Genomic DNA, 26196 nt, shown 5'->3' on the forward strand with positions numbered 1-26196 from the left:
CAACTTCTCATGGCAGCTAATTTGTATCCCCATTACTGAGCTTTTAGATATACAAAAATCAAAAAGTTTATCAGTAAGTTTATTCTGCTGTTATAATGTTGAACACAATTTTCACATTTCACACATTATTTATGTTAAGTGTCGATTAAAAATCAGTTTAAAGTAAGTTTTTGGTTTTCTGGTTATATTTCTGAAATTCTATTTGTACAGTTATTCTAATTATCAAATGCTCCATGATTTTGTATTTGCCCACTGTTGGATGGTTAATGTATTTTGGTTCTGATAAGTGTTTGTCCAGGCCTTTTGATAAGTTACTATGTAACATCTTAATAGCTCATCATCAGATGATTACAATAAGTTGAAGTTGGTTATAATACCATTTTAAGGCTACTACCGTAAGGTAGTAAGCCTAGTCTGTACTATCACTGTAGTTCTTCCACCTCATAACTTCTTTTCTGTTCACGATATACTAGTGCACAACTAGCTGTATTAAAATTATTTGGTTACAGTGAAGTGGTGTTATGGCAAACAGGTTGAGTAATTAATGATCTTTAATAGCTTGTTTCCCATAAATCAATGAAGTACAGTACAAAGGGAAACATCAAACATGCTCTGGATTACAAAAGGGATCTAAATGCAATATGCAGAGAAAACAAAAATCTTTGAAATGGTTAGGACAGACAGAGAACTAAGAAACAAGAAATGCTGTGCTCTCTTAAGGAAACTTAAAAAAGCTCTATATAATGTCTGAAATCAGTAATGTATATAAGAAAATTAAATCCATTTGGGCAGTAGTTCAAAGGGAAACTGGAAAATCAGTTAAGGAATGTGAGGAATTTGTTGTTAAAGGAAATGGTAAACCAATAAATAATAACAATCAAGTAGTCAAGTTATTTAATAACCACTTTCTTGAAGTACCTCAGAGAGAATACTGCCTTGAGTCTCTCTCAGAGGTATTCAGAAAACTTGCCACATGACTGTACAAGAAAACAAGCCACTCTAACAATCCTTTCATCCTTAACATGGGTTATTACTATCACAACCATAGGTGGAAACACAACTACCCAAAAACACCACTACTTAGGGACAATTAACCTCCTATGGGTAACACCAACACACAAAAATGACAAATACTGGTGAACCCCTTCAGCACTGCAAAATTAACAGGCATGACCAGGTGTAAACTAGTCGACCAGCTGGCAATCCAGGGAAGCCATATTGCACACTAAACACAAACAAACCCATTCAAAACCCTTACATAGTGATTAGTTTATGACCAATCGACCAGTTACAGAATGATCTTGGTATGTTACAGATGCAGATGCTGCAGCTAGCCAAGGAGACTTGGCCCAGCAGTACCTCTCCTCAAAAGAAGTGACACTCTTTATGATGACCAAAGCTGTGACAACAGTACTGAGCTTTGCGCGATACCCAAAACTTAACAACCAACCTACCCTTGCATGATCTGTTGCAGATAGCAAGAAACTGCTACTGCTCTTACTACCTAACCAGACTATCACAGAGATTTTTTCTCTTGGCACTTGCCATTGCACTTTTTTTCCTCTGCCCTTGAAACTGCCACCCTTCATTCACATTTCATCCATTATCTACCTCCTCAATGTGACTGGGTTAGTGGGTAATCATACCCAGATGCAAGGATAACATCACGGCCCCACATCCCATGAAGTCCTCAATTAGTAACTAACAAATACGGAGGTGACAGTAGATATATGCAAGAAGCAATGTCTCATAGACCCAGGCAAATTACAATTATTCCAAGCTCTGTCAAAGAAATTAAAAATATAATTAACTCCCTCAAAAACAAAACCTCTCATATAGTTGACACTATCTCAGGTAAAGTACGAAAGTCCTAGTTTGTTTTTGGAGGGTATCCACCTTGAGCAAAACACAATTTTATCTTTCCTTCTATTTCACACATCTATCACTAAAGTTTCACTATTATCAGCGGGCTTTTCTTTTCTTTCTTGTTACCAAGTGCCGTGCTTTTCCTGTGTTTTTTTTTAATTGAACCTGTTTTCTTTCACAGTTTGTCATTTTTTTCTGGTGTCCCCATTATCTTCACTGTGAAAACCTGCACTGTGTGACTTTTGCCTTGTCTGTTTACAACCAGGAACCAGATAAAACAACAAACTGCCAAAGAAAATAAGTGCAATAAAAAAACTAGGAAAACCACAGCATGTGGTAACAAGAAAGAAAAGCCCACTGAAGATGCAAAGGCTGATCAATGATGCTGAAACTTCAGTGAAATTTGTCTGGGAAATAGAAGAAAAGATAAAATAGTGTCGCTCAAGGCGGACTCCCTCCAAAAAGAAATCTATTTGGTAGAAAACACAAATAGAAGAGCTTCAACCTCAAGATGCTTACTAAAATCCTTATATTCAGTCATGTATAAACATTGTAGGAAACTTGTTGTAGAATGTAAATACTTGTGGATTAAAGAAGACTAGTGACCAAGAAGCATAAGTGTAGAGTCATTGATCGCCCATGTAAAACAATAACACTCATCTCTTAAAATAAGATACCTACTCACAAGGGGAAGGCCTCCGACACGGCCAACCGATTCAGTTCAAATTTAGCAGGTCACTTGTGTACAACCTAAAATGAAGAACTCTGAGATTTTTAGCTCAACAGCCTCCTGTTCTTGAGAAAATCACCCCTAAAAGTCATGATGAGCAATCGACTCAAAATTGGCGGGATCGATAGATGATAGTAAATTGAGCATTTTTCATGATGAGGTATAGGGTCCAAAAATGCATACTTTTCCAGAAATCGAGGAAAGATACTTTTACAGCTGCCCCTTATGTACCCACATGGTAAACGCTTTTTGCCGAGAGCGCCGATAGTGGTCCCGGCACAGTAGCTCAGCATGTTTGGTCAGAGGGTTAGCTGCCCTCAGTAACAAAAAAACTGAGTTAATGGATGAACGATGAACTTTAACAAACGTAATTGGACGTCCACCCTGAGCAAATACAACGAAATTACGAACAAAATGAGATTAAAAAAAAATTGTGCAATGACCAAGGTAGCTGGCTGGGACGCGGAGAACCCAGATTCGAAACTCGAGGAAACCTACTGGATGTAATTCTTCTCATTTGCATTTTCTCATAGCTCAATTGATATGGATAGGAGGGTTAATAAGGTAATTAAATCAATAAGGAATGATAAAAAGGTAGGCAAATAAATTTATCAAAACTTTTGGGATAGTAAACAACTAAAATGTTACTCCTGGTCACTTTACAACGGCTCTTCCAGTCACTGTTACGTGTCCTCACTTCTCTTCGAAATACCAGGTGGATGGTACTTGCCACATAAACAATCAAAACAAATATGCTACCCTATATTCCTACTCATGATGAACCCTACAGCCATTACAGCACTTTATGCTGCTGTTGATATTAACATAAATCATCTGAATATATATCCTTATCTTCTTTCTATTTCACTTCATTGACCACCACTACATCTAGACTGAGAGATTGCATTTCCCTTTTCAGATTTTTTAACTTCTGTGTGACATTCAGACTTCTGACATCCCATGTCTGACTTTTAGAATGTTACTTTTTAGTTTTTTTTCTCGTGGTCATCTCCTTCCCAGGAGTCCCCTCTCAGGTATCAAAATGGGGAACTAATCCAGAACCTTTTTCCAATCAACAGATCATGACATCTTTGCACTCACAGGCCACATGTCCTGTGGATCTATATTGTTTGTCTTCAATGCAGAGGTTTTCATTGCCTTTTGCACCCTCATGCCAATCGTCATTGCTGAGTGTTCCAGCATTTGGAGCATTTTCCCACACTGAGTGCAAGAGAGTGCCCTGAATCTCTGTCTGCTCATCCACCATCTTTGATAAGGTTGTCAGTAGAATGACGATGACTCCTTATAACAGATATTTTCTGTCACATTTGTTGATAATTTGTGGTCAGAATTTAAGCAATGAATAGGTTTGAATCTTAGATCAAGGATGTTTTGATTAGTAGGCAAAGACACTACTTCTGCCCCACAGTGGACAGTTTATGCACCTTCTCTGTAAGTCTGTTGTATATTTTATCATAAGATCTTTGTAACATTTCCATAGTCCTGTACTCACTTTAACCATTGTGTGGTCATAACAAGTGTAGTGTGATGATACATGGAAGTACATGTATTTTTAAAACTAAATAATTTAGTATCAGAGATAATAGCTCACCAGGTAGTAGAGACACTGAGTCACCAACAAATGCACAAACAACAATGAAAAATTTCCAAGTTTTTGGATGAATCTCTCTCTCTCTCTCTCTCTCTCTCTCTCTCTCTCTCTCTCTCTCTCTTTTTTTTTTTTGCTAGGCTGCATGGATGCACACGCATGGGCATGCATCCCCGCATGCGCATGTGTGTGCGCACACGTGCACATGCGCACACACACACACACACACACACACACACACACACACACACACACACACACACACACACACACACACACCATTACAGCTGTACTGTGCCTACTGAACTGAAAGTGCTGCACATTGCCAGGGTGTTGGGTGGAATGGGTGAAGGACACTACCTCTGAAATGCAGTCCACAAACAGATTTCCCATGAAGTAGCCTCATACATTGATATACCTCACACCATGGTAAAGAGCCAACTGCAAAGGAGCATCTCCCTCATTACCCATTATCATACCAGGCTGGAGGTATGGAATCATTGTTTTTTGCCAGGACTTCAGCTATCTTTCGTAGAGCCTGGCAAATTCTTTAAAACCCTCCTAAAGTGGTATTCTGCTGTGCATCCAACCAACACAATATCCTGGTCCATGCTTATGACCAAACCGCTTGCCTCGTGGGTGATATCACTGTGGAAGATACAGACACAAAAACTGTCCGATTCACCCTCCCAGCAAGTACTACTCTAGTCTAATCTTGGGCTTGTCCTGTCTCGCGGCCGAGCGGTTCTAGGCGTTTCAGCCCGGAACCACGCTGCTGCTACGGTCGCAGGTTCAAGTCCTGCCTTGGGCGTGGATGTGTGTGATGTCCTTAGGTTAGTTAGGTTTACGTAGTTCTAAGTTCTAGGGGACTGATGACCTCAGGTGTTAAGTCCCATAGTGCTGAAAGCCATTTGAACCATTTTTTGTTCTTTCTCATAAGGGGCAGGGCCACCTGGAAAAGCAGGCAGATGTCCTGAAATTTCTGCTCAGCATTTAACATGGACATGACCACCAACCGACTGTTCACCCAAATGAAAGGCCATTGTCAAACTGTGGCCAGGAGTGAAGTTGAGTATCCAGTAGCGGGACACGCTCGTGAGCATAACATGTTCAATTTCAGTGACTGCTTCACAACCTGTGGCATCTGGAGCCAGCCTCCCAGCACAAGTTTTTCTGAAGGAAGTACATGGAAGTTGTCACTGTAGCACATCCTCCTGGCGTCATCTACGTGACCATAATACTCACGTGTGTGCCCGGCGAAGGTTCGTCGAGCCCCTTTCAGTCTATTTCTCTAGTATTCCACTCTTAACTATCTCCATGTGAACTCTAATTTCTCTTATTTTATTATGATGGTCATTTCTCCCTTTGTAGGCTGGTGACAATACAGTATAGTGCAAGAACTTGACAGTTTGAGTGCTTGTGTCTCATTCCTATCACGTGCACGTGCTGCATCTTCTTCCCACATTCCAATTTTGTACACCTACTGTCTCCCTCTGAGCCACTGCTGACCTTTCTCCTCCCTTTCCTCCCTCTCCTTGCCTCTTTTCTCCCTCTCCCACAGCACCTCGACCCAGCCTACCTGTCAAACAGTCCCGAGATTGTGCACATGGCAGCCGTACAGGTGTGCATATATACATAGTATGTACAGTATGCCATAAGTTTTCATAGTAATTTTAAAACTGCCCTGTGCACCCGTGCTAATTGAGCTAGTGATACTAGTCTCGTGACAGGCTAAGTAAGAGGCCAGTGCTGAAGAGTACTCTTTGTAAAACCATATTTACATTCCATCTGGACCTGGTAAATTATTTGTTTTCAACTCTGAATTGCATCACAGCACTAGGATGCCAGTTTCTATGTCCTCCATATTGGCATCTGTGCAGTGGTCAAACAATGGTATGTCTGTACAATTCTCATGGATGAATGATTTGTTAAAGCTATAAGATTTAAAACTTCAGCTTATCTTTTGTGCTGCTTCTATTGGTGCAGCAGACTGGTCAACATGTGACCAAATAGAAGCATGCAACCCACGTAATGATTTTACAAAGGACCAGAATTTTCTTTGGTACTTGGCAAGGCCCTTTCTAATTGCAGTTGTTGTATGCTTTGCACAAATTTTTATTTACATTTGCCTGTTGACATTTCTGCTTTTTTGTTCAATCCAGTGTGCAACAGTCTGTTTCTTCATCATTTTCCATATTTTGTTATTTTTGTGTAAAATCCAGCTAACTGAATGAAATGTGAAGTTGCTGCATTACTGCCAATCAAAGAGAAAGCATCAAGCACTGTTCTGCATTTGCTCTCAAGAATATGCTCTCTGGTGTAATCAGAAACTGTTCCATGAACTGGAAAATCAAGGTAGTTGTTTGTAGTGTACACACTGACTATGTGTGTAGGGGAAAAGTTCTCTTTGAACACTTTTAAGTTTCTTTATTGATTACATTTGATATAGATTTGATAGAAAAGTTGGTAAGAAAAATGTATATCCATGAACACACAATGTCTCTTCAAGAACTTAAAGAAAAGGCTTGGAGGGAGAAATTCATTTCAAATTAAGGAAGAGTGGCTGAAAGAAACTGAGGAAGAGTCTAAAGATTAAAAAAAAAAAAAAAAAAAAGATTATAGCTTCAATTATTTTAAAACACTGCATAAAGTGTAGGCTACATATTGAGGTAAAAAGAACTTATATTGAGAACTGAAATTGGATTAAAGTAATGAAAAGGTCAATTTAATGCTGCTGGCATTTTTGTTGTCCTTAACCCTGTCATTGTGTTATTTTCCTATTGCCTCTTATTGATTTTGAACTTTTCAACAGTATATTGTTACCAACAATCAGAAAATTATTGTTGAAGCAAATGTAAAGACGTGCTAAATGCAAAATAAGATTAGTGTACTTACTGAAATAACATGCAAACACAAAGAAGATGAAAAGTTATTTAGCTTATCACATATTATTAGTATGAGTGAGTTAGTTGTTGTGTGCTTGTCTTGGATTCAGTTGTTAGCAAATTTCATGTTCAGTGGTATTTTCAAAACGTAGTTAAATAGGGATTCACATGTACCAGTCATCATTCCACTCTTAACTGATACTTTAGTTGAGTTGGCATAAGTTGATCCCCGACAGTTGCGGTGGGCTGGGCATGGCAGCTTTGTGTGCCTACCTCTGTCAATCACATAACACAATTTTGTAAATGTCTCTATGGCAATGGATCATTGTTGTCACAACTCTATAGATGGCTGTCATTTTCGTCTGTAGCCATTAGCACTTTGCAGTTGAAAGCTAGCAACAGCACTGAAAGCCATCAGAGATCTTCTTATGCCAACTTGACTGTCATATGTTTGGTCTTCAGGTTAACCAAACAGCAGTTTTTGTGCTGCAAACTGTATAGGAAAGAAGGATATTGGGAGAACTTGTCGTCTGGGAAAGTCAAGTTGGTTATTATTTTGTGAACACATTTTGAGCCACTGAATTTAGCAATTGAAATTACATAAATGATCGAATCAGAGTTGAATACCATACATGGTCAGAGCACGGGAGCCAGACGATGTAGCGGCAGCGGCACCAGCAGCAGCCGTGGAGGCAGCGGCTGCAGTATGAACAGTGGAAGTGCTGGCTTCATTACTTGTAGTTATGTTGCCTGGAGGGAGCAGCCATGCCATTAAACAGTTTTCAGAAGTTATCAACAAGTGGAAAATTTATTAGGCAAACATGTTACAAAAGTTGTATAATTATCCTGGAATAGAAAAATACATTTAGAATAACAATGTGTAATTCTCATGGTTTATTTTTTCTTCATAAAATATATCTATATGAATATGAGTGTGAAAATCATTACTAAAGGCAAATAGTTTGCTTAGATTACTATAGAATGTTACAATATGTAAAGTAAAATATAGCCAGCTAATGTATGGTGCGAAGAAACTCCCAATAGAAAACAGTATTTACACTAGATTTTGAGCTCTTGGTCCTTCTCTAGTAGAAGTACACAGATTCGTGCACACAACCACACAAACACCCTATACCTCCCTCCAGCCCCCCACCCCGGGGGGAGGGCTGACCACTCTATGGTGAGTACATTCTTGGCTACCATGCGACCCCAGCCTTTGTAGCATTGCTCCCTCCTACACTTTGACTATCTCTTACCTCATCTGACTTTGTCAAGTGGTCCTTTTGGTGCAGACCCTGCTTGAACTTGGTTCACGATTTTGGTCTTCATTTCTAGTTTCACTCCCAGCCCTGTCCTCACATTCCATTAACAATGAGGTGGTCCCCATTATTGGGTTTGACCTGCCATCTTTTCCAAATTTTGCAGAAGTGCAGTGTCATGCAGGGAAGGTCATCTACTCATGGTAGCCATCCCATTGTGTGTGGAGGGGAGAGGGGGATGGACATTGAGTATCTGCACAGTGGTAGCCCTCTAGCCCACTGACAGTGCAACGATTGCATTGTTGGTGCTTGTGCTACCCACTCCCCATGTATGCCATAGTGTGTGTGCCCATCATGACTGGAGCACAGGGGTTCCCAGCAACAGATCACTGGCCAGGTAGCCGCTGCTGTGGCTGGGTAGCACCCAGTTGAAGTAGGTGGCACCATGACAGATAGTTCACACATAACACAACTTAAACTTTCTCTGATTGGTGTCACACCAGCCCCAGGAGTCTCTTCAAGTGGGAAGGCCTTGTGCGATGTAACAAAGTATGATCCCATGTGTTCCCTTCCCTTGCCATGCTGTAGGAGGAACACAGGACTAGACGTCAAGGAGCGAAATCCTCCTCCCAATACATGGTCTGTAAGAGGACCAATGGTGACACCTTTTTGGCCATGATGCCTTTATTTTTTGTGGAAAACATTGAAAACAAATACAGGGAAGTTGCAGCCATCTCTAAGATGGAGAGCGGTTCCCTCCTCATTATAGACTGATGACCTCAGATGTTAAGTCCCATAGTGCTCAGAGCCATTTGAACCTCCTCATTCTAATGTCATCTCCTGCCCAGCCACATGCTCTTGTGACATCCCTATGACTGTCACTCCCCACAGGAGTCTCAATATGGTCCAAGGCATCTCTTTCACTGTGATCTTCATCTGCAATCTGATGATGAGCTGTGGGCCAGTTTAGAGCGATGTCCATTATGTCTATAGAAGACCAACAGAAAAGAGTTGCTACTGGGGCCTTTATCTCGTCTTTCAAGAGTGATACATTGCCCGAGAAGATCAAGGAGAAATAAAATACTATGTTCCTCCTCCTTTGAGAGGCTTCAGGTGTATGGAGTTCGGACATATGACACTGGTCCCCATCCCTAGGCCAGAGGCACCTCGTCCTCCTCCAGCTTCTTCAGCTAGGAAGAGGTCCCTCAGGACTCTTCTTTCCACTGTTTTTCTTCTGCGGCTCTTGCTGGTTCATAGCCAGACACCAGCCAGTGACCCCCAGGGGGCTCGCCACTCTTTGGCTACCACGGGGCCCAAGCCTTTGCAGCATTTTTTCCCGTCCATGCTGCATGTCTATCCTCTTGCTATTCTTTTTCCCCTCCCTTCGGGAACATGTCTGGGATGTTATTGGGAATGTTCTGCATTGTCTGTTCCTGACGTAAGAACAGTCTCACCATTGTTTCTTCGCTCCGTTGTCCTTTATTTGTTTCCCTTATTCTCCCATTCCTCCACTTCGGTGTTTGAGGAGTCTCTTTTTCTTATTCCTCCCTGTGTGCTCTTGAAGGCTGGCCCATGCATTTGACACATAACAGGTGACTGGGTAAGGCATAATTCCCAGCCCCAGGTCGACAGTTAAGGTTCGCACGTATCCCCTGGTACAGGCAAGGCCCCGAGAGGGGTGATTTCCTGAGCTGCAACTTTCCCAAATTGCCGATTGGTCTCTCTGTCAGGTGTTCGGGAGGTGTGACCTGAGGTGTAAACAGTCACCTAAGGTGGGTGCACACCCTTCTGAAGGTGGCCCCCAGTTGGAAGGACCATGCCATCTGAGATGCTGGTAATCATGGCGGATTTTCTCGCAATGAGTCAGTTCGTATTTACAATCAGCATCTATGAAATGTAAACATATAGAGGCCAATGATTCAAAGACCCTTCCAGCTGCACCACAGTTCCTCATGGTCTAACATACTGAAGACAGTCAGTCCTTCGCCATGGTAAGTCCGTTTATTATTCAGAAAGGTGTTAACGCAATTGCTGGCCCTGTGAAATCTTGCTCCTGTTTACGGAATGGCACTTTGCTTTTGGAGACTACTTCAGATTCTCAAACACAACTACTGCTTGCCGCCTCGCTTCTTGATGACTACCCATTGGTGTTGAGGCCCATAGAAATTTGAATTTTTCCTGTGGTGTTATTTACACTAGGCTGCTCAACAGTCCAACAGAGACTGAAATCCAGTCTTACCTCTCTGATCAGGGTGTCACTAGCATCCATTATGTAATGAAAAAGGTAGATGCCTCCTTAGTGCTCAACCGTACTCTTTTTCTCACCTTTGATAGAGTGGTGCTACTGTCCAAGATCAAAGCAGGTTATGAAATTATTAAAATCTGGCCGCACATTCCCAACCCAATGCGCTGCTACCAGTGTCATTGTTTGAACCACACTAGAATGTATTGTCGACACCCATCCGAATGTGTAACCTGTGGTAGGGGTGTGCATGAGGGCGATTGTCCGCCTCCCTCTCCCTGCTTTATCAACTGCAATGGTGGCCATGCCGCCTCCTCTCGGTAGTGTCTCATGTATCTTGATGAACAGGCTGTCCAACAGATCCGGGTAAAGAAAGAAGTGCCGAACCCAATCACTCGCAAGTTATTGGCTAGTCACAAACCCTGTGTTCTCCCATCTGGCACCTGTAGTTCTGTTCTTGTTACCCCTCGCATGAAGGACATGGTCACACAGTCATGTGACTTCCAGTTCAGCTCTGATGTCGTGACATTACCCATTGTCAAGGTAGTATCCCCCCCCCCCCCCCCCCCTGTCCAGCTGTGCAGCAAGCCATCAAACTCCCGCCTCAAGACTCAAGAGGTGAACCCACCAGTTACACAATAGGTAGGCCAGAAAGGACAGAAGGAGTATTCTCTTGAAGACTTCCTACGTCCCTCCAGCCAACCAACACCTGAGTCTTCCTCTAACTGGAAATGTTTGAAGAAGTCCACCAAAGGCAAACGGTCATCTCCTTTGCCAACTCGAAGATCCTCTTCGACGGTGTTGCCACATGATACCTTAGACCAGCTGGCCTCTGTGTTGCTAGCATGCACCACCAACTGTTTTTCAGCATTGGACTCCACGAACTGACTGCACAAGCAGTCCAATGCATCTGTGGACCCCATGGAGCAGGATCCTCCTGCTTCTGTACCCTGTAGTAGTGACTCTTTACAGGCTTCACTCGGCAGCCGCCGAGGTGACATCTCTTCCTCATCATGACCCTCTGTTTACAGCCTTTGGTACCACAAAAAGGATTTATGACTGTTTTTCACGTCACAGTGTCCCCTTGTACTCTGCCTTCAGGAAACAAAATTGCACCCCCACCACTACTTTGAGCTTTCACATTTCTTACCAGTTCGTTTTGACTTTCCCCCTGAGGTCGGCATTCCATCTCATAGGGGCAACATGCTGCTCATATGGGATGACATTCATAGTCAGCCCATCTATCTGACTACCCATCTTCGTGCTGTTGCAGTTCGCCTTTTCCTTCCCCACCTGACTTTTTCCCTCTGTACCATTTATGTCCCTCTGATATTTAATGTCAGCAGGACAGACTTACTTCAGCTTATTGGGCAGCTACCTATCCCATTTTTGCTACTCGGTGGCTTTAAAGTGCATCATCATCTCGCAGGACCTGTCAGAGAGGTGCCCTCTTGGCTGACCTTCTTAAACAACTTACCCTCTTCTGCCGTAACACTGGGGCACCCACTTTTCTTTTCAACTCCTTGCACAACTATTACCATTTGGACTTATCCTTCTGCACTGCCCAGCTTGCCCATCATTGTGAGTAGTCCGTTCTATCTGATACCTACTTGAGCGACCATTTCCTGTGTGCTATCCATTTGTTGACTCCTACCCATCTGTGTACACACCCAAATGGCAGCTTACTAAGGCTGACTGGCAGCTTTCCTCCTCCCTGGCAACTTTCAAAGAACAAGATTTCCCCAGTTGCGATGACCAGGTGGAATACCTCACAAACGTTATCCTTACTGTTGCAGAATGTTCCATTCCTTGCACTTCCTCCTTACCATGTTGTTTCCCAGTCCCTTGGTGGATTGAGGCATGCTGTGATGCAATTTGCGTATGGAGATGTGCTTTCCACATTTTTAACCATCATCCTATGATGGCAAACTGCATTCAGTATAAACAGAGGCATGCAAAGTGTTGTCGCATTCTTCGGGATAGCAAAAGCTGTAACTGGATTTCATTCATTAGTTCTTTTAACAGCTCCACCCCTACTCTGTTGTGTGGGCCAACCTCCAATGGCTCTCTGGGACCAAGATCCATTCCCCAATTTCTGGCCTGACAGTAGCAGACAATATCGTTGTGGACCTATTGCTATCTGAAACACCTTGGGGCGCCATTTTCCGGAGATTTTGAGCTCTTCCCACAATCACCCTGCCTTCCTCCATCGGAACGAGCTGAGGAGGCTTGGGCGACACCCTTCTCTGCTCCGAATCGTGAGTGCTAGAATGCTGCCTTTACTATGAGGGAGCTAGATCATGCTCTCAATTCATCCTGATATTCTGCTCTAGGGCCAGATGCTGTCCACATTCAGTTGTTGCAGCATCTTTCTTTTGTGGGCAAGCACCTCTTGCTTAACACGTACAACTGCATCTGGGCAGAGGGCACATTTCACAGACATTGGCGTGAAGTCACTCATACACATACCTAACCCCAGTAAGGACAAAAACCTTCCTTCTAGCTACCTCCCCAGCTCTAGCTGTGATTGCAAGGTGATGAAACATATGATTCATGCCTGGCTGGTATGGTGACTCGAGTCTCGCAATTTACTGACGAATTCACAGTGTGGATTTCAAGTGCGGTGTTCTGCAATTGACCATCTCCTTACTTTGTCCACCCATGTCATGAATGGTTCTCTGTGGTAATCCCAGACTGGCAGTGTTTTCTGATTTGGAGGAGGCCAACGAACTGGTATCCTCTGTACTCTTTACACATGGGGCTTCCGGGGGCGCCTGCCCTGTTTCCTTCAGGAATTTTTAAAAGACCGAGTTTTCAAGGTGTGTGTGGGTTCTGCCTTGTTGGACACTTGTATCCAGGGAAATGGTGTGCCTCTGTGTTCCATCCTGAGCGTCGTCTTCTTTGCTATCGCCATTAATCCTATAATGGCCTGTCTCCTGCCGGGTGTCTCCGGCTCCCTTTTTGTTGATGATTTTGCCATCTATTGCAGTTCTCCACAGACCTGTCTCACTAAGCAGCGTCTTCAGCAGTGTCTTGCTCACCTTTACTCCTGAATCATCGACAATGGCTTTCGCTTTTCCCACTGATAAAACGATCTGTATGAATTTCTGGAAATGCAATTGGTTTTTCCCACCCTCTGTACATCTTGGGCCTGTTGCCCTTCCATTTGTAGAAACTATGAAATTTCTGGGGCTCATGATCAATAGGAAACTCTCTTGGTCCTCCCATGTGTCTTGCCTGGCAGCCCGCTGTACGCGGTTCCTCAGTGTCCTATGTGTTCTCAATGGTGCTTCAATTGGGGTGCCGATCGAACCAGCCTCCTCCATTTGCACCAGTCACTTGTGCGTTGGAAACTTGACTATGGTTGTTTTGTTTATGTGTCTGCACATTCATCCCTCTTATGCTGTCTCAACACTATCCACCATCATGGCATCCGTTTGACCACTGGCACCTTTTACACTAGCCTGGCTGAGAGTCTGTATGCTGAAGCTCCTGAACTACCACTGTCCTACCGCAGTGACTTTCTCCTCAGCAGGTATGCATGCCATTTGTCTGCCATGTATGGCCGTCCATCCTATGCCTCCTTCTTTGATGATTCTTTTGATCACCAGTATGGGGTGCATTCCTCTTCCCTTTTACCTGCTGGAGTCCGCTTTCGGCACTTATTACAGCAGCTCAACTTCACTCTACCCGCAACTTTCCCAGTGGGTGTGAGCCCTTCAACACCATGGCCTTCATTCGCTTCCTGAGGACACTACACCAGGCTTGCTCTATTGCCTTCAGTTTCATGACCTACACCTAGAACTTCATGATAGTACCTTTTGTATACACTAATAGTTCTTGGACTGACCATGGGGTGGGATGTGCCTTTGTCATTGGCACCCGTGTCTTTCAATATCGGCTTCTGGCACATTGCTCAGTATTTACAGCTGAGGTCTTCGCCCTGTATCAGGCCATGGAGTACATCCGGTGACACAGACTTTTCATTTGTGTCCTCTGCTCAGACTCACTCAGTGCCCTTCAAAGTCTGTGTGTGCTGTACACTGCCCATCCCTTAGTGCAGAGGGCACAGGAAAACTGTCACTGGATCACTCCTGGTGGAGCCAGTGTGATGTTTCTCTGGGTTCCTGGTCATGTTGGTCTGCCAGGAAACAAGGCTGCTGACGCTGCTGCCAAGGCTGCAGTCCTCGTACCGCAGACTGCTAGTTCCTATATTCCCTCCGATGACTTCTGTGTTGCCGTCTGTCAGGAGGTGGTGTCCCTTTGGCATCGCCAATGACCCTCCTTTCATGGGAATAATCTCCGCCTTATTAAGCCTCTCCCAGTGGCTTGGACGACTTCCTCTCAGCCCTTCTGCTGGGAGGAGGTAATTTTAACTAGGCTGTGTATTGGGCACTGTCTTTTTAGCCATTGGCATTTGTTAATTGGCACTACCCCACCACTTTGTACATTGTGCCCTAGTTTTAACTTTCTGCCACTTCCTGAGAGAATGCCCATTTTTTAACCATTTATGTTCCCACTTGGGTTTGCTGTCTGAATTATCAGCTGTTTTAGCAAATGACGTGTGGGCTGTCGACCACATTTTACTTTTTGTCTGCCAAAGGAATATGGCAAAGTTTTGGACCTCCGTTTCTGTGTGTTGTCTTTTTTAGCCATTTCTCCAGATGCCTGTTTTTAGCTGTCTTCTCTTATGTCAGTTGGGACTGACATATAGTCATTTTTTAATTCCTCTCTGCCCTCATGTTCTATAGTTTTGACTTTGGCACGTATGACCCCAACTGTTTTTTGCGCCCTAAAGTGAAACAAAACCAAACCAGCCAGTGACTGAAGGAGCCACAGGCTGCTGGCCATCAGACTTCACTTTCTTCCTCTGTCCCTGAAAGAAATTCAGGGAAATCTTCTCAGTCCTCATCTTCTAACGAGGAGGAGGAGCAGGACAAAGAGAAGACCTTTAAGATGGAGGAAACTCCAGTGGCCCCAATGCCACTAGACTCTGCATGTACTCCTTCTGTGCCCAAGGTGGAGATCCCAGTAGCTCCTGAGGCACCAGATCTCCCCAGGCAGTGCTGTAGAACGTGTGTCAGTGGATTCCCTGATGTCTCTACTGGTGGCAGAATAGTACCGTGACCCATGTTCATAACCTACCCTCCCTGGTCACTTCATGCATCCACAGTATTCAAATAGTCTCATCCTCCAGTAGAAATATAACAGATTTTCCCACCACCTAACTGAGCTACAGCAGGTTTTAAGCACATACCTTGCATTTGTACTGCCATCCAGGAAACGTGGCTTCCAGCAACTCGGACCCATACCCTTCTTGGCTACCTAAGTTATTTTAAGAATTGTACTGACTGTGAGAGGATGTTGAGTGGATTTTGTACATATGTGCTGGACTCTATGTACAGTGACCTTGTACCTCTTGAGACACCATTGAAGGTTATGGCTCTTCTGGTATGGGCACATCAGGATTTTACCATCTGTAATGCTTATATCCCTCGCAATGATGTTGTGTCTCAGGATATACTGTCTGCATTACTCTCTCGGCTCTCTCCACCTTTCCTAGTTGTGGGCGACTTCAACACCTATGAGCCTTGGTGGCATGAACAATGGTCACTGGCCATGGTAAAGACATCGACACTTTACTGTCAAAGCTCGACCTTTGTATCTTGAACTCTGGTGCCACAAGTACTTCAGTGTGGCACACAGAACTTATGCAGCCATTGATCTCTCCTTGTGCAGTCCTGGTCTTCTACCATGTATCTACTGGAGTGTCCGTGATGACCTGTATGCTGCTGACCACTTCCCAATCTTCCTGTCCCTCTCTCAGCATTGCTCCCCTGGTCACTTGCCCAGGTGGGTTCTCTGTAATGCTGACTGTGATTGGTTCATCTCTGCTGTCGCCCTTAGCTCCCCATCACAATACAGTGTTAATGTAGCTGTTCAGTGTACAGTGGCAGCCATTCTTTTAGCAGCCAGCCAAATCATTCTCTCTTCCTCGGGCTCCCCCCTTCGGAAGATGGACTCTGATGGACCCCATGGATCGCTGCAGCCATTGGAGATCATAGGTGGGCTCAGCAATGCTAGAAGCAGCACCCTTCACTGGAGCACCTCTTTGCCTTTAAAATGCTCTGTGCCCGTGTCTGCTACCTCACAAAATAACTAAAGCTAGAATCCTGGGAGTGGTACACGTCCACCATTAGATCATGTACCTCTCCATCACAGGTATGGGCAAAGCTTCCAGTCCCCTGCAGATGTACCAAGTATTTCCTTAGATGGTGGCATTTATATTGATCCAGGTACTGTCACCGAATGTTTTAATAAGGATTCCACTTGTGCATCTGCATCTCAAAACTACCCCTCCTCCTTTCGGCTGATAAAACAGCAGGTGCTGCGAATGCACTTATCTTTCACTACCCACCACCTGGAGCCATATAATGCTCCATTCAGTGAATGGAAACTCTCCAGTGCCCTAGCCCTTTTCCCTGATAAGGCCCCAAGGCCAGACCACAGCCACAACCAAATGCTGACACCTCTCTTAGTGATTTTTCAGTGTCACATCCTTGCCATCTCTAATTGACTCTTGAGTGAGGGAGAGTTCCCACCTCAGTGGCGAGAAAGCACGATAGTTCTGGTACTGAAAGCGAGGTAAGAACCCCTTTAAGATGGACAGTTATCGCACTATCAGCCTTGCCAATGTTATCTGTAAGTTGCTCGAATGCAAGGTGAACAAGCGGCTGTGTTGGCTCCTTGAGCCATGGGGCCTTTTGGCTGCAATTCAGGGCAGTTTTGGCAAAGGCTGCTCCACTGCTGATAATTTGGTTCACCTGGGGTCCACCATATGGATGGCCCTTGCATGTAGTCGGCACCTCATCACTGTCTTTTTCATCCTACAGAAGGCTTATGTCACAGGGTCCACTCCTGATTTTTGTCAATAGGTTCCTGTTGCGCTGTACATTCTGCTTTCAAGTGGGCGCTACACTCAGTACCCCTATATCCAAGAAAATGTGGTCCCGCAGGGCTATGTACTGAGCATTCCCTCTTCCTGGTGGCCATCAATTGTCTAGCGGCAGCTGTGGGGTCTTCGGTATTGCTCTCCTTATATGCCAAAAATTTTTGCTTTTATTATTGCTCCTCTTATATGGTTGTCGCTGAGCTTTGTCTACAGGGTGCCATACGAAAGATACAGTCACGGGCTCTCACCCATGGCTTTCATTTTTCGGCTGCCAAGACTGTTGTAATGGACATCTGTCCAACCACACCAAGAGCTTTACCTAGACGATCAGTTACTTCTTGTAGCTGAAACACAGTGGTTTTTGCAACCAATCTTCGATTTTCTGAAGTGGCTTCCACACCTTCACCTACTTAAGCCAAAAGTGCTGGCGACACCTCAATACATGTCACTGCCCCAATAACACTAGCTGGGGTGCAGATTGCTGTATCCTTTTGCAGCTCTACAAAGCCTTGATTCAGCCCCATCTTGATTATGGAAGTCTTGCATATGGTTCTGCATTGCCTTCAGCATTGTGGGTACTGGGCCCCATTCATCATTGTGGGGTCTGACATGCAACAGCAGCCTTCTGAACCAGCCCTGTGAACAGCCCACTAGTTGAGGCAGTAGTCTGTCCATTACCTATCAGGCCCTAACAACAGCTGCTGAATTATGATATACATGTTCATAGCTTCCCTGAACATCCTGACTACTGTGTCCTTTTCCCTGGAAGTGAGCTTCACTTCCCACAGCAGCAACACAGAGCTGGGTTTACGATTGCTGCATGCCTCCAGTGTCTCTGTTCGGAACTGCAACTTCCTTCACTGTGACCTCTGGTCAGGGAGACATCGCATCGGCAACCATGGCCTGCATCCCACACTTGAATTTGCCTCAAAGTCTCCTTTGGTCCAAAAGATTCTGTTGACTCCACGATTTTCCGCCATCTGTTCTGGGCTGTCCTGGAGATGTATCCATGCTCGGAAATTGCATTCAGAGGCAGCTCAACAGTCAATGGACAAACAGGCTTTGGATACACAAATGCACAGTGCAGTGAACACCACACTCTGTCAAATGACTGCAGTGTCTTCACTGCTGAATTGACGGCCATTAAATTAGCCCTTAGCTATGTTCGTTCTTGCACTGACAGAGTATCCTAATCAGTAGTGACTCCCTTAGCAGCCTTCAGGGTATAAACCAGTGCTACTCTCCTCACCCACTGGTTATGGATATTGAGGATTGTGTCTTTGACTTCCAACAAGCTGGGCGGCCAGTTGTTTTTGTTTAAACCCCTAGTTGTGTAGAGATTTTGGGAAATGAATGGGATGATCTATTGGCCATACTGGTCACTAGGATGCCAATTCTGGAAATGGAGGTCCCAGAACTGGACTTTGGCTGTTATTATGCCATTGATTGCTGGAAGTCTGGAATTCAGATTGGTCTGCTCTGATCTTCCCCAACAAACTAAGGACAATTAGGGAGACCATGACCACATGGCAGTCTTCCTTGCATGCTTCTTGCAGGGAATCCACTGTCCTCTGTAGACTCCGCATTGGCCACATTTGGCTGACCCATGGCTACATTTTCAGACTTGAGGATCCCCCTCACTGCTGATGCAGACCCCCTCCTGACGGTGGTCCACTTACTCATAGACTGCCCTAATTTGGCTACAGTGAGGTGGCATCTTAATCTTCCTGACACACTGCCTCAGTGCTAGTAGATGGTGCCAACTTGGCTAACGTGGTGGTACATTTTGTTCGCGAAGGTGGTTTCTATTCATCCCTGTAAGGTAGGTCTTTTTGGCCACATAGACTACCTGAGAGTTTCTTGGCTTTAACACCTTGTCTTGACTGATCCTGTAATAACTTGTCTGTGCAGTCTTTTTCTAGTCTTTTATCTCTCCTTTTTTTTATTGTGTTAGTTACATTTAGGCTTTACAGGATTTACCTATCGCCTCCTTCCCGTGACGACTACTTCTGGTTTGCCACTTAACAGATGAAGTGACTGATGAAATTGCAGTTTAGTCCCTTTCACTCCCATCAACCACCAGCCACACAAACCACACAATCATACATGCCCAGGGTCGCAGCAAGGCAGGTTATGATGTTATCACAGTCAGACCGTATACTCTGAACCCGATGCGCAGCTAACAGTGTCATCGTTACATTGCCCATGCTGCCTCCTTCCGTGATTGTCCTATATATCTTGATGAGCAGGCTGTCCAGGAGATTTGGTGAAGGAAAAAGTGCCTTACCCGGTCGCTCGCAACTTATTTACTTGTCAGAAACCCTGTGTTTTACCGTCCGGCACCTACAGTACTGTTCTTGATACCTCTTGCTCCACACGGCCATGTAGTCTAGCGACCTCAAATTTAGCACTGCGGATGTGAAATCGCCCAGCATCATGGTAATGTCCCTGTTCCCTCCATCACCTGTGCAACAAGAAACCAAACTCTCACCTCATGGGGCGAAGTCACCAGCTACTCAACTGGCAGGCCAGAAAGGACACAAGGAATGTTCCCGTGAGGACTTCCTGTGTCCCTCCAGCCAGCCAACACCAACTTCCTCTGCTACCTGAAAAGGCTCAAAGAAATTGGGTGTGCACATATGTGGGGAAGGAGTCAGCAAACGGATATCACACAGGAAATGGTTGCTCAAGTATGTCAGAGAAAACATACTACTCGAGATGATGAGCAAGCTGGGCAGTGCAGAAGGATGGGTCCAAATGGGGATAGGTGTGCATGGAGTCTAAAAGAAATGTGGGTGCTCCTGTGTTAAGGTCCAAGAAGTTAAGCTGATTAAAAAGTCAAACAGTCTTCTCCTTTGCTGACTCGAAAATCCTCTTCGATGGTGTCGCTATGTGATACCCTCACCCGGCCGACCTCCGTGTCGCCGGTGCACACCAACTGCTTTGCTGCACTGGACTCTGCAGGCTGACAGCAGGATAATGGTGACACTACTATAGACCTAATGGAGCAGAATCCTCCTGCCTCTGTGCAATGGAGCAGTGAGTCTTTGAAGGCTGGCACTCGGCAACTGCTGAGGTGACACCCCTTCATTTTTTCCTCATCATGACTCTCCACCAATGGAATGTTCATGTTCTTCGAAGCAACAAAGATGATTTATGGCTGCTCTTAGCATTGCAATATCACTTGTTCTCTGCCTTCAGGAAACAAAATTACGTCCTAATGACATTTCTTCCCGGTCCGTTTTTGCCTTCCCCCTGAGCTTGGCATTCCATCTCATGAGGGGGTCATGCTGCTTGCCCGGGAATACGTTCATAGTCAGCCCATCTCCCTGACTACCCATCTTCACACTGTTGAAGTTCGTCTTTTTCCTCACATGACCTTTCCCTTACATCCCTCCATCATCCGATGTCACCAGAACAGACTCCCCCAGCTTATTGGGCAGCTACTTCACCCCTTTCTGCTGCTCGGTGAGCACCACTCCCTTTTGGGGTTCTCCCAGAACCTGTCCGAGAGGAGCTCTCTTGTCTGACTTTTTAATCAGCTTAACTTCTTGGGCCTTAACACAGGAGCACCCACGTTTTTTTTTAGACTCCACGCACACCTATCCCCATTTGGACCCATCCTTCTGCACTGCCCAGCTTGCCCATCATCTCGAGTAGTACGTTTTCTCTGACATACTTGAGCAACCATTTCCTGTGTGCTATCCGTTTGCTGACTCCTTCTTCACATACATGCACACCCAAGTGGCAGCTTACTAAGGCCCACTGCAGGCTTTACTCCTCGCTGGTGACCTTGGACGACCAAAAGGTCCCCAGTTGTGATGACCAGGTGGAATATCTTACAAATGTTGTCGTTACTGCTGCAGAATGTTCCATTCCTTGCATTTCCTCTTTACCACTCCATGTTCCGCTCCCTTGGTTGACTGTTGCCTGTCATGACACAATTTGTGTGCAGAGATGTATTCTCCGTGTTTTTAACTGTCATCCTATGATGGCAAACTACATTAATTGCAAACAGATGTTTGTACAATGTCATTGCATTATTTGTGTTAGAAAAAAGCTAGGTAGATTTCATTCACTAGTTCTTTTAACAGTTCCACTCCCTCTTTTGCTGTGTGGGACAACCTCCGACGGCTCTCTGGGACCAAGATCCATTCCCCAATTTTCGGCCTGACTGTAACAGACAATATCATCATGGACCCTATTGGTATCTCCAACACCCTGGGGCGCCATTTTGCTGAGATTTTGAGCTCCTCCCACTATCACTCTGCCTTCCTCTATCGGAAACGAGTGGAGGAGGCTCGGGAAATACCCTTCTCTTCTGAGAACAGTGAGTGCTACAGTGCCACCTTTACTATGAGGGAACTAGACCATGCTCTCACTTCATCCTGATCCTTCACCCCAGGGCTAGATGCTGTTCACAATCGGATGTTCACTTTCGGGCAAGCACTTTCTGCTTAATACGTACAACTGCATCTGAGCAGAGGGCACATTTCCCAGATGTTGGCATGAAGCCACTGTCATGCCCATACCTAGGCCCAGTAAGGACAAACACATTCCTTCTAGCTACTGCCCCATCCCTCTCACCAGCTGTGTTTACAAGTTGATGGAACGTATGATTCACGTCCAGCTGGAATGGTGGCTTGAGCCTCGCAATTTACTAACCACTGCAGAGTGTAGCTTTTGAGTGTGGTGTTCTGTAGTTGATCATCTTGTCACTTTTTCCACCCATGTCATGAGTGGTTTTCTGTGGTAATTCAAGACTGTGGCTGTGCTCTTCAATTTGGAGGCGGCCTGTGACACCTGCTGGAGAACTGGTATCCTCCGTACTCTTTACATGTGGGGTGTCTGTGGCCACCTGCCCCATTTCCTTCAGGCATTTTTAAATGACCAAGTTTTCAAGATACATGTGGGTTTTACCTTGTTGGACAACTTTATACAGGGAAACGGTGTGCCTCAGGGCTCCGTCCTGAGCATTGTCTTTTTTGCTATCATCATTAATCCTATAATGGCCTGTCTGCAGCTGGGCATCTCTGGCTCCCTTTTTGTTGACGATTTTGCAGCCTATTGCAGTCTTCCATGGACTTCTGTCATTGAGTGGGTCTCACTGAGCAGTGTCTTCAGTGATCTCTAGATTATTTTTACTCATGGGCCTTGGCAATGGCTTTCGTTTTTTGACTGACAAAACTATTTATATCAATTTCTGGTGACACAGTTAGTTTCTCCAACCATCTTTACATCTTGGGCCTGTTGCTGTTCCATTCATTGAAACTATAAAATTCCTGTGGCTGATGCTCGACAGGAAACACTCTTGGTCCTCCCATGTGTCTTACCTGGCAGCCCGCTGTCTGCAATTCCTTAGCGTCCTACGTGTCCTCAGTGGTACTTCCTAAGGTGTAGAGATCAAACCACCCTCCTCCATTTGAACTGGTTCCTTGTCGGTTCTAAACTAGACTACGGGTGTTTTGTTTATGCATCTGTACATCCATCCATCTTATACTGTCTCAATGATTGAGCACTGGTACCCTTTACACTAGCCTGGTTGAGAGTCTGTATGCAGAAGCTACCGAACTACCACTGTCCTACTGCTGTGACTTTCTCCTCAGCAGATATGAATTCCGTTTGTGTGCCATGCCCCCTTCTTTAATGACTTCTTTGATTGCCAGTATGGGGTGTGTCCCTCTTCTCTGTTACCTCCTGGAGTTCGCTTTTGGCTCTTGCTCCAGTAGCTTAACTTCATGCTATCTGCAACTTGCTCGGTGGGTGTGAGCCCTTTACCACCTTGGCTTAGTGCAGTGGTCTGTGTTCACCTGGGCCTTCATTTCTGCCAATTTCTGGCATTGTTTCATACGCACGGCCAGCTGGAGTATGAAGAACAACAAATACATCTCCAAGAACACACACATGTGTTAACAGTGCTGGAAATTGTGAATAACACCAAATGATACATTCACAATATGAAACTTATGCTACAAAAGTTGCTTCTAACCTAAAAAGCAAGAGAAAAACACAACAAAGTGTAATATATCAGCATATTATATCTGTCACATAGTATGTTCATTGTATATATAAAAGAAACATGTATTTGATGCCACAGATGATACTTCCCAAATAAATGAAGCAAAATGCGTATGGCAACAAACAAACTGCCTTCATTTATTTGCATAGACGGTACATACCTCCCCGAATTTAGAGCCTCTAAGGGAAAGATGGAAAACAGATAAAAATGACGAAAACAAAACAAACTCTCAACACAGCATTATCATCAAATAAATTTGTAGTGCGCATTGCCACTGCTTTACTGGGATGATGATTTTTGGTATACTGTGCACCCAGTTCCCATGCTTCCAGCATTTCTATTATTGTGCTAGAAGATTGTTGCTTTGCTGTTACCATCTCCTCCTCGTCCTCCTCCAAAGAACTCACCACAACTTCCTGTCGTGAAACACACTGCAACCCCACAAATGCTTTGCTGGTCATTTCATGGCTGTGATCTTCCACAAGCTCATCAATATCATTTTTATCCACTCTAGTCCCATGATCTTGGTCAAAGATGTAATATCACTATCATTTACTACAGGTTTCACATCTGGTGTAGAGTGACCCTTCAAAATCCCATCTGTTCTATGCCAGTGTAGTGTTTGCAGTGCTCTTAAGCCTACCATTATTATGCTGGGGTAGATTTTGTGGGCACTGTTGAGTAAACTGATGCCTCTTATAATTTTCACATTTGCTCCTGTCACCTTTTTTGTAAATAGGAATCATCTTTGTTTTTAGCCAATTCTCAGGTATTCTTCCTTGTCTCCAGAACATATTCAGCAGATGCATGAGTCTGATATGTAAGAAGCTTCCACCATATTTCCAACTGCCTGCATTAATCCCATCCATTCTAGCTGCTTGTTTGATTTTTAAGGCTTTTACCATGTCTACAACTTTCTCAAGAGAGATGATGTCCAATCAATGAAGTTCATGTGTGTGTCTCTTCCTCTGAGTTCTTATCTTCATACCAAAAATGTTCATTGTATTAGTGCAAGGATTCCTCACCCATCACATTAAGTTGAACTAAATTCATGTGACACTGTAGGGTGTTAAGGTATTGTAAATTTTAACCTCCCATCCTGATTATTGTTATGGCAACAGTGTTCCTCACTTGAATTGCAATGTGATTGTTGCACAACTGGCACATGTCTCGTCATGTAGAAGAATGAAATGTTTGTGATAACCAGTTCATTGTTCACCTTCCCATGTTTGGTAAAAGACAATAGCAGATACTGGAGAGAGACTTTGGAGGGACACTTAGTAGTAAGTGTATTGGTCCATGAACAAAAGCATGATAACGAAAATGTGACACAGGTGATGGATAGGTTTTTTGAATGGTTCAGTAAGAGACTATCAAATCGTCAGACTTTTATCACACAAGAAAAGGAATATTACTGGGTGGAAAGTGTTTTGTATGCTCCCCACTCTGGTTGTCCATCAACGCAAAGGGAATGACCTGAAAGTACTTTTTCATTGATGCATTCATCCTGCAAGTTAACCAGAAAGCATACTGCAGAACTTGGAATTATAAGGAGCAATGTGCAGCTCCACATGAAAATGGATTAGCTGCTAAAGTAGATGAGTAGGACAACATGGAGCCATATTAAGATGTGCAGGGATAGTGGTGGTGCAGATATGGATGTTTTGGACAAAGAGCTATAAGCATTGTTAAAGTTATGAAGTAGTGAATGCACATACAAAGGGACCTTTGGCCATCTCATACAAGGTAGGCTGAAGAAAGGAACATCTATGTTTATAACATTTACAGATCCAGAGAAAGTTTTTGATAATGTTGAGTGGACTACACTTTAGAAATAATGAAGGTGGCGCAGATAAAATACAGGGAAAGAGAGGTTATTTACAAGATGTACAGAAACCAGACAACAGTTATGAATCAAAGAATATAAAAAAGAAGGAGCATTTGAGAAGTGAGTGGGACAAAGTTGTAGCATATCACTGATGTTATTCAATTTGCACACTGAGCAAGCAGTCATCCAAGGAGAGATTTGGAGAGGGAATTAAAATTCAGGGAGAAGAAATAAAGACTTTCAGTTTGATCAACAATATGAGGAAAGAGAGAGATTTTTACTCACTGAGATGACACACTGAATTGCAGACAGGCACTTCAAAAAGACTGACACACACATTCAGCTTTCAACCAAAGAATTCTTCAGAAAAGAAAAAATACACACACATTATTTCAAGCGAGCAAGCACACCTTATTCACACATAACTGCCATATCCAGCAGCTTGGGGGTTTGCCAATGATATTGTAATTCTGTTGGAGACAGCAAAGGACATGAAAGAGCAGTTTAATGAAATGGATACTGTGTTGAATTGAACCGGGTGATGCTGAGGACATTAGATTAGGGAATGTAGTAGAGGAGTTTCACTGTTTGGGCAGTAAAATAATTAATGATGGTTGAAGTAGAAAGGATACAAAATGCAGCATGGAAATAGCAAGAAAGTATTTTTGTAAATAAGACAATGGATAATCCAGGATGGAATAATGACATTATTATGAAAAGAATAGATTGCTACTCACCATACAGTGGCGATGTTGAGTTGCAGACAGGCACAACCAAAAGACTATTAAACACATGAACTTTTGGCA

The 26196-nt window shown here is 44.1% G+C and overlaps 1 protein-coding gene across 1 annotated transcript in view; it reads right to left on the minus strand.

The window, feature by feature from the left end:
• The window catches only part of LOC126484278 (trehalase-like), a 325129-nt gene that overhangs the window by 83954 nt on the left and 214979 nt on the right, over positions 1-26196 (minus strand). The window contains exon 11 of the mRNA XM_050107704.1: positions 7723-7840. Coding sequence (XP_049963661.1) covers positions 7723-7840 — 118 coding nt within the window. The remainder of the gene's footprint in view (positions 1-7722; positions 7841-26196) is intronic.

Source organism: Schistocerca serialis, chromosome 6, assembly GCF_023864345.2.
Source record: "Schistocerca serialis cubense isolate TAMUIC-IGC-003099 chromosome 6, iqSchSeri2.2, whole genome shotgun sequence".
NCBI lineage: Eukaryota > Metazoa > Arthropoda > Insecta > Orthoptera > Acrididae > Schistocerca > Schistocerca serialis.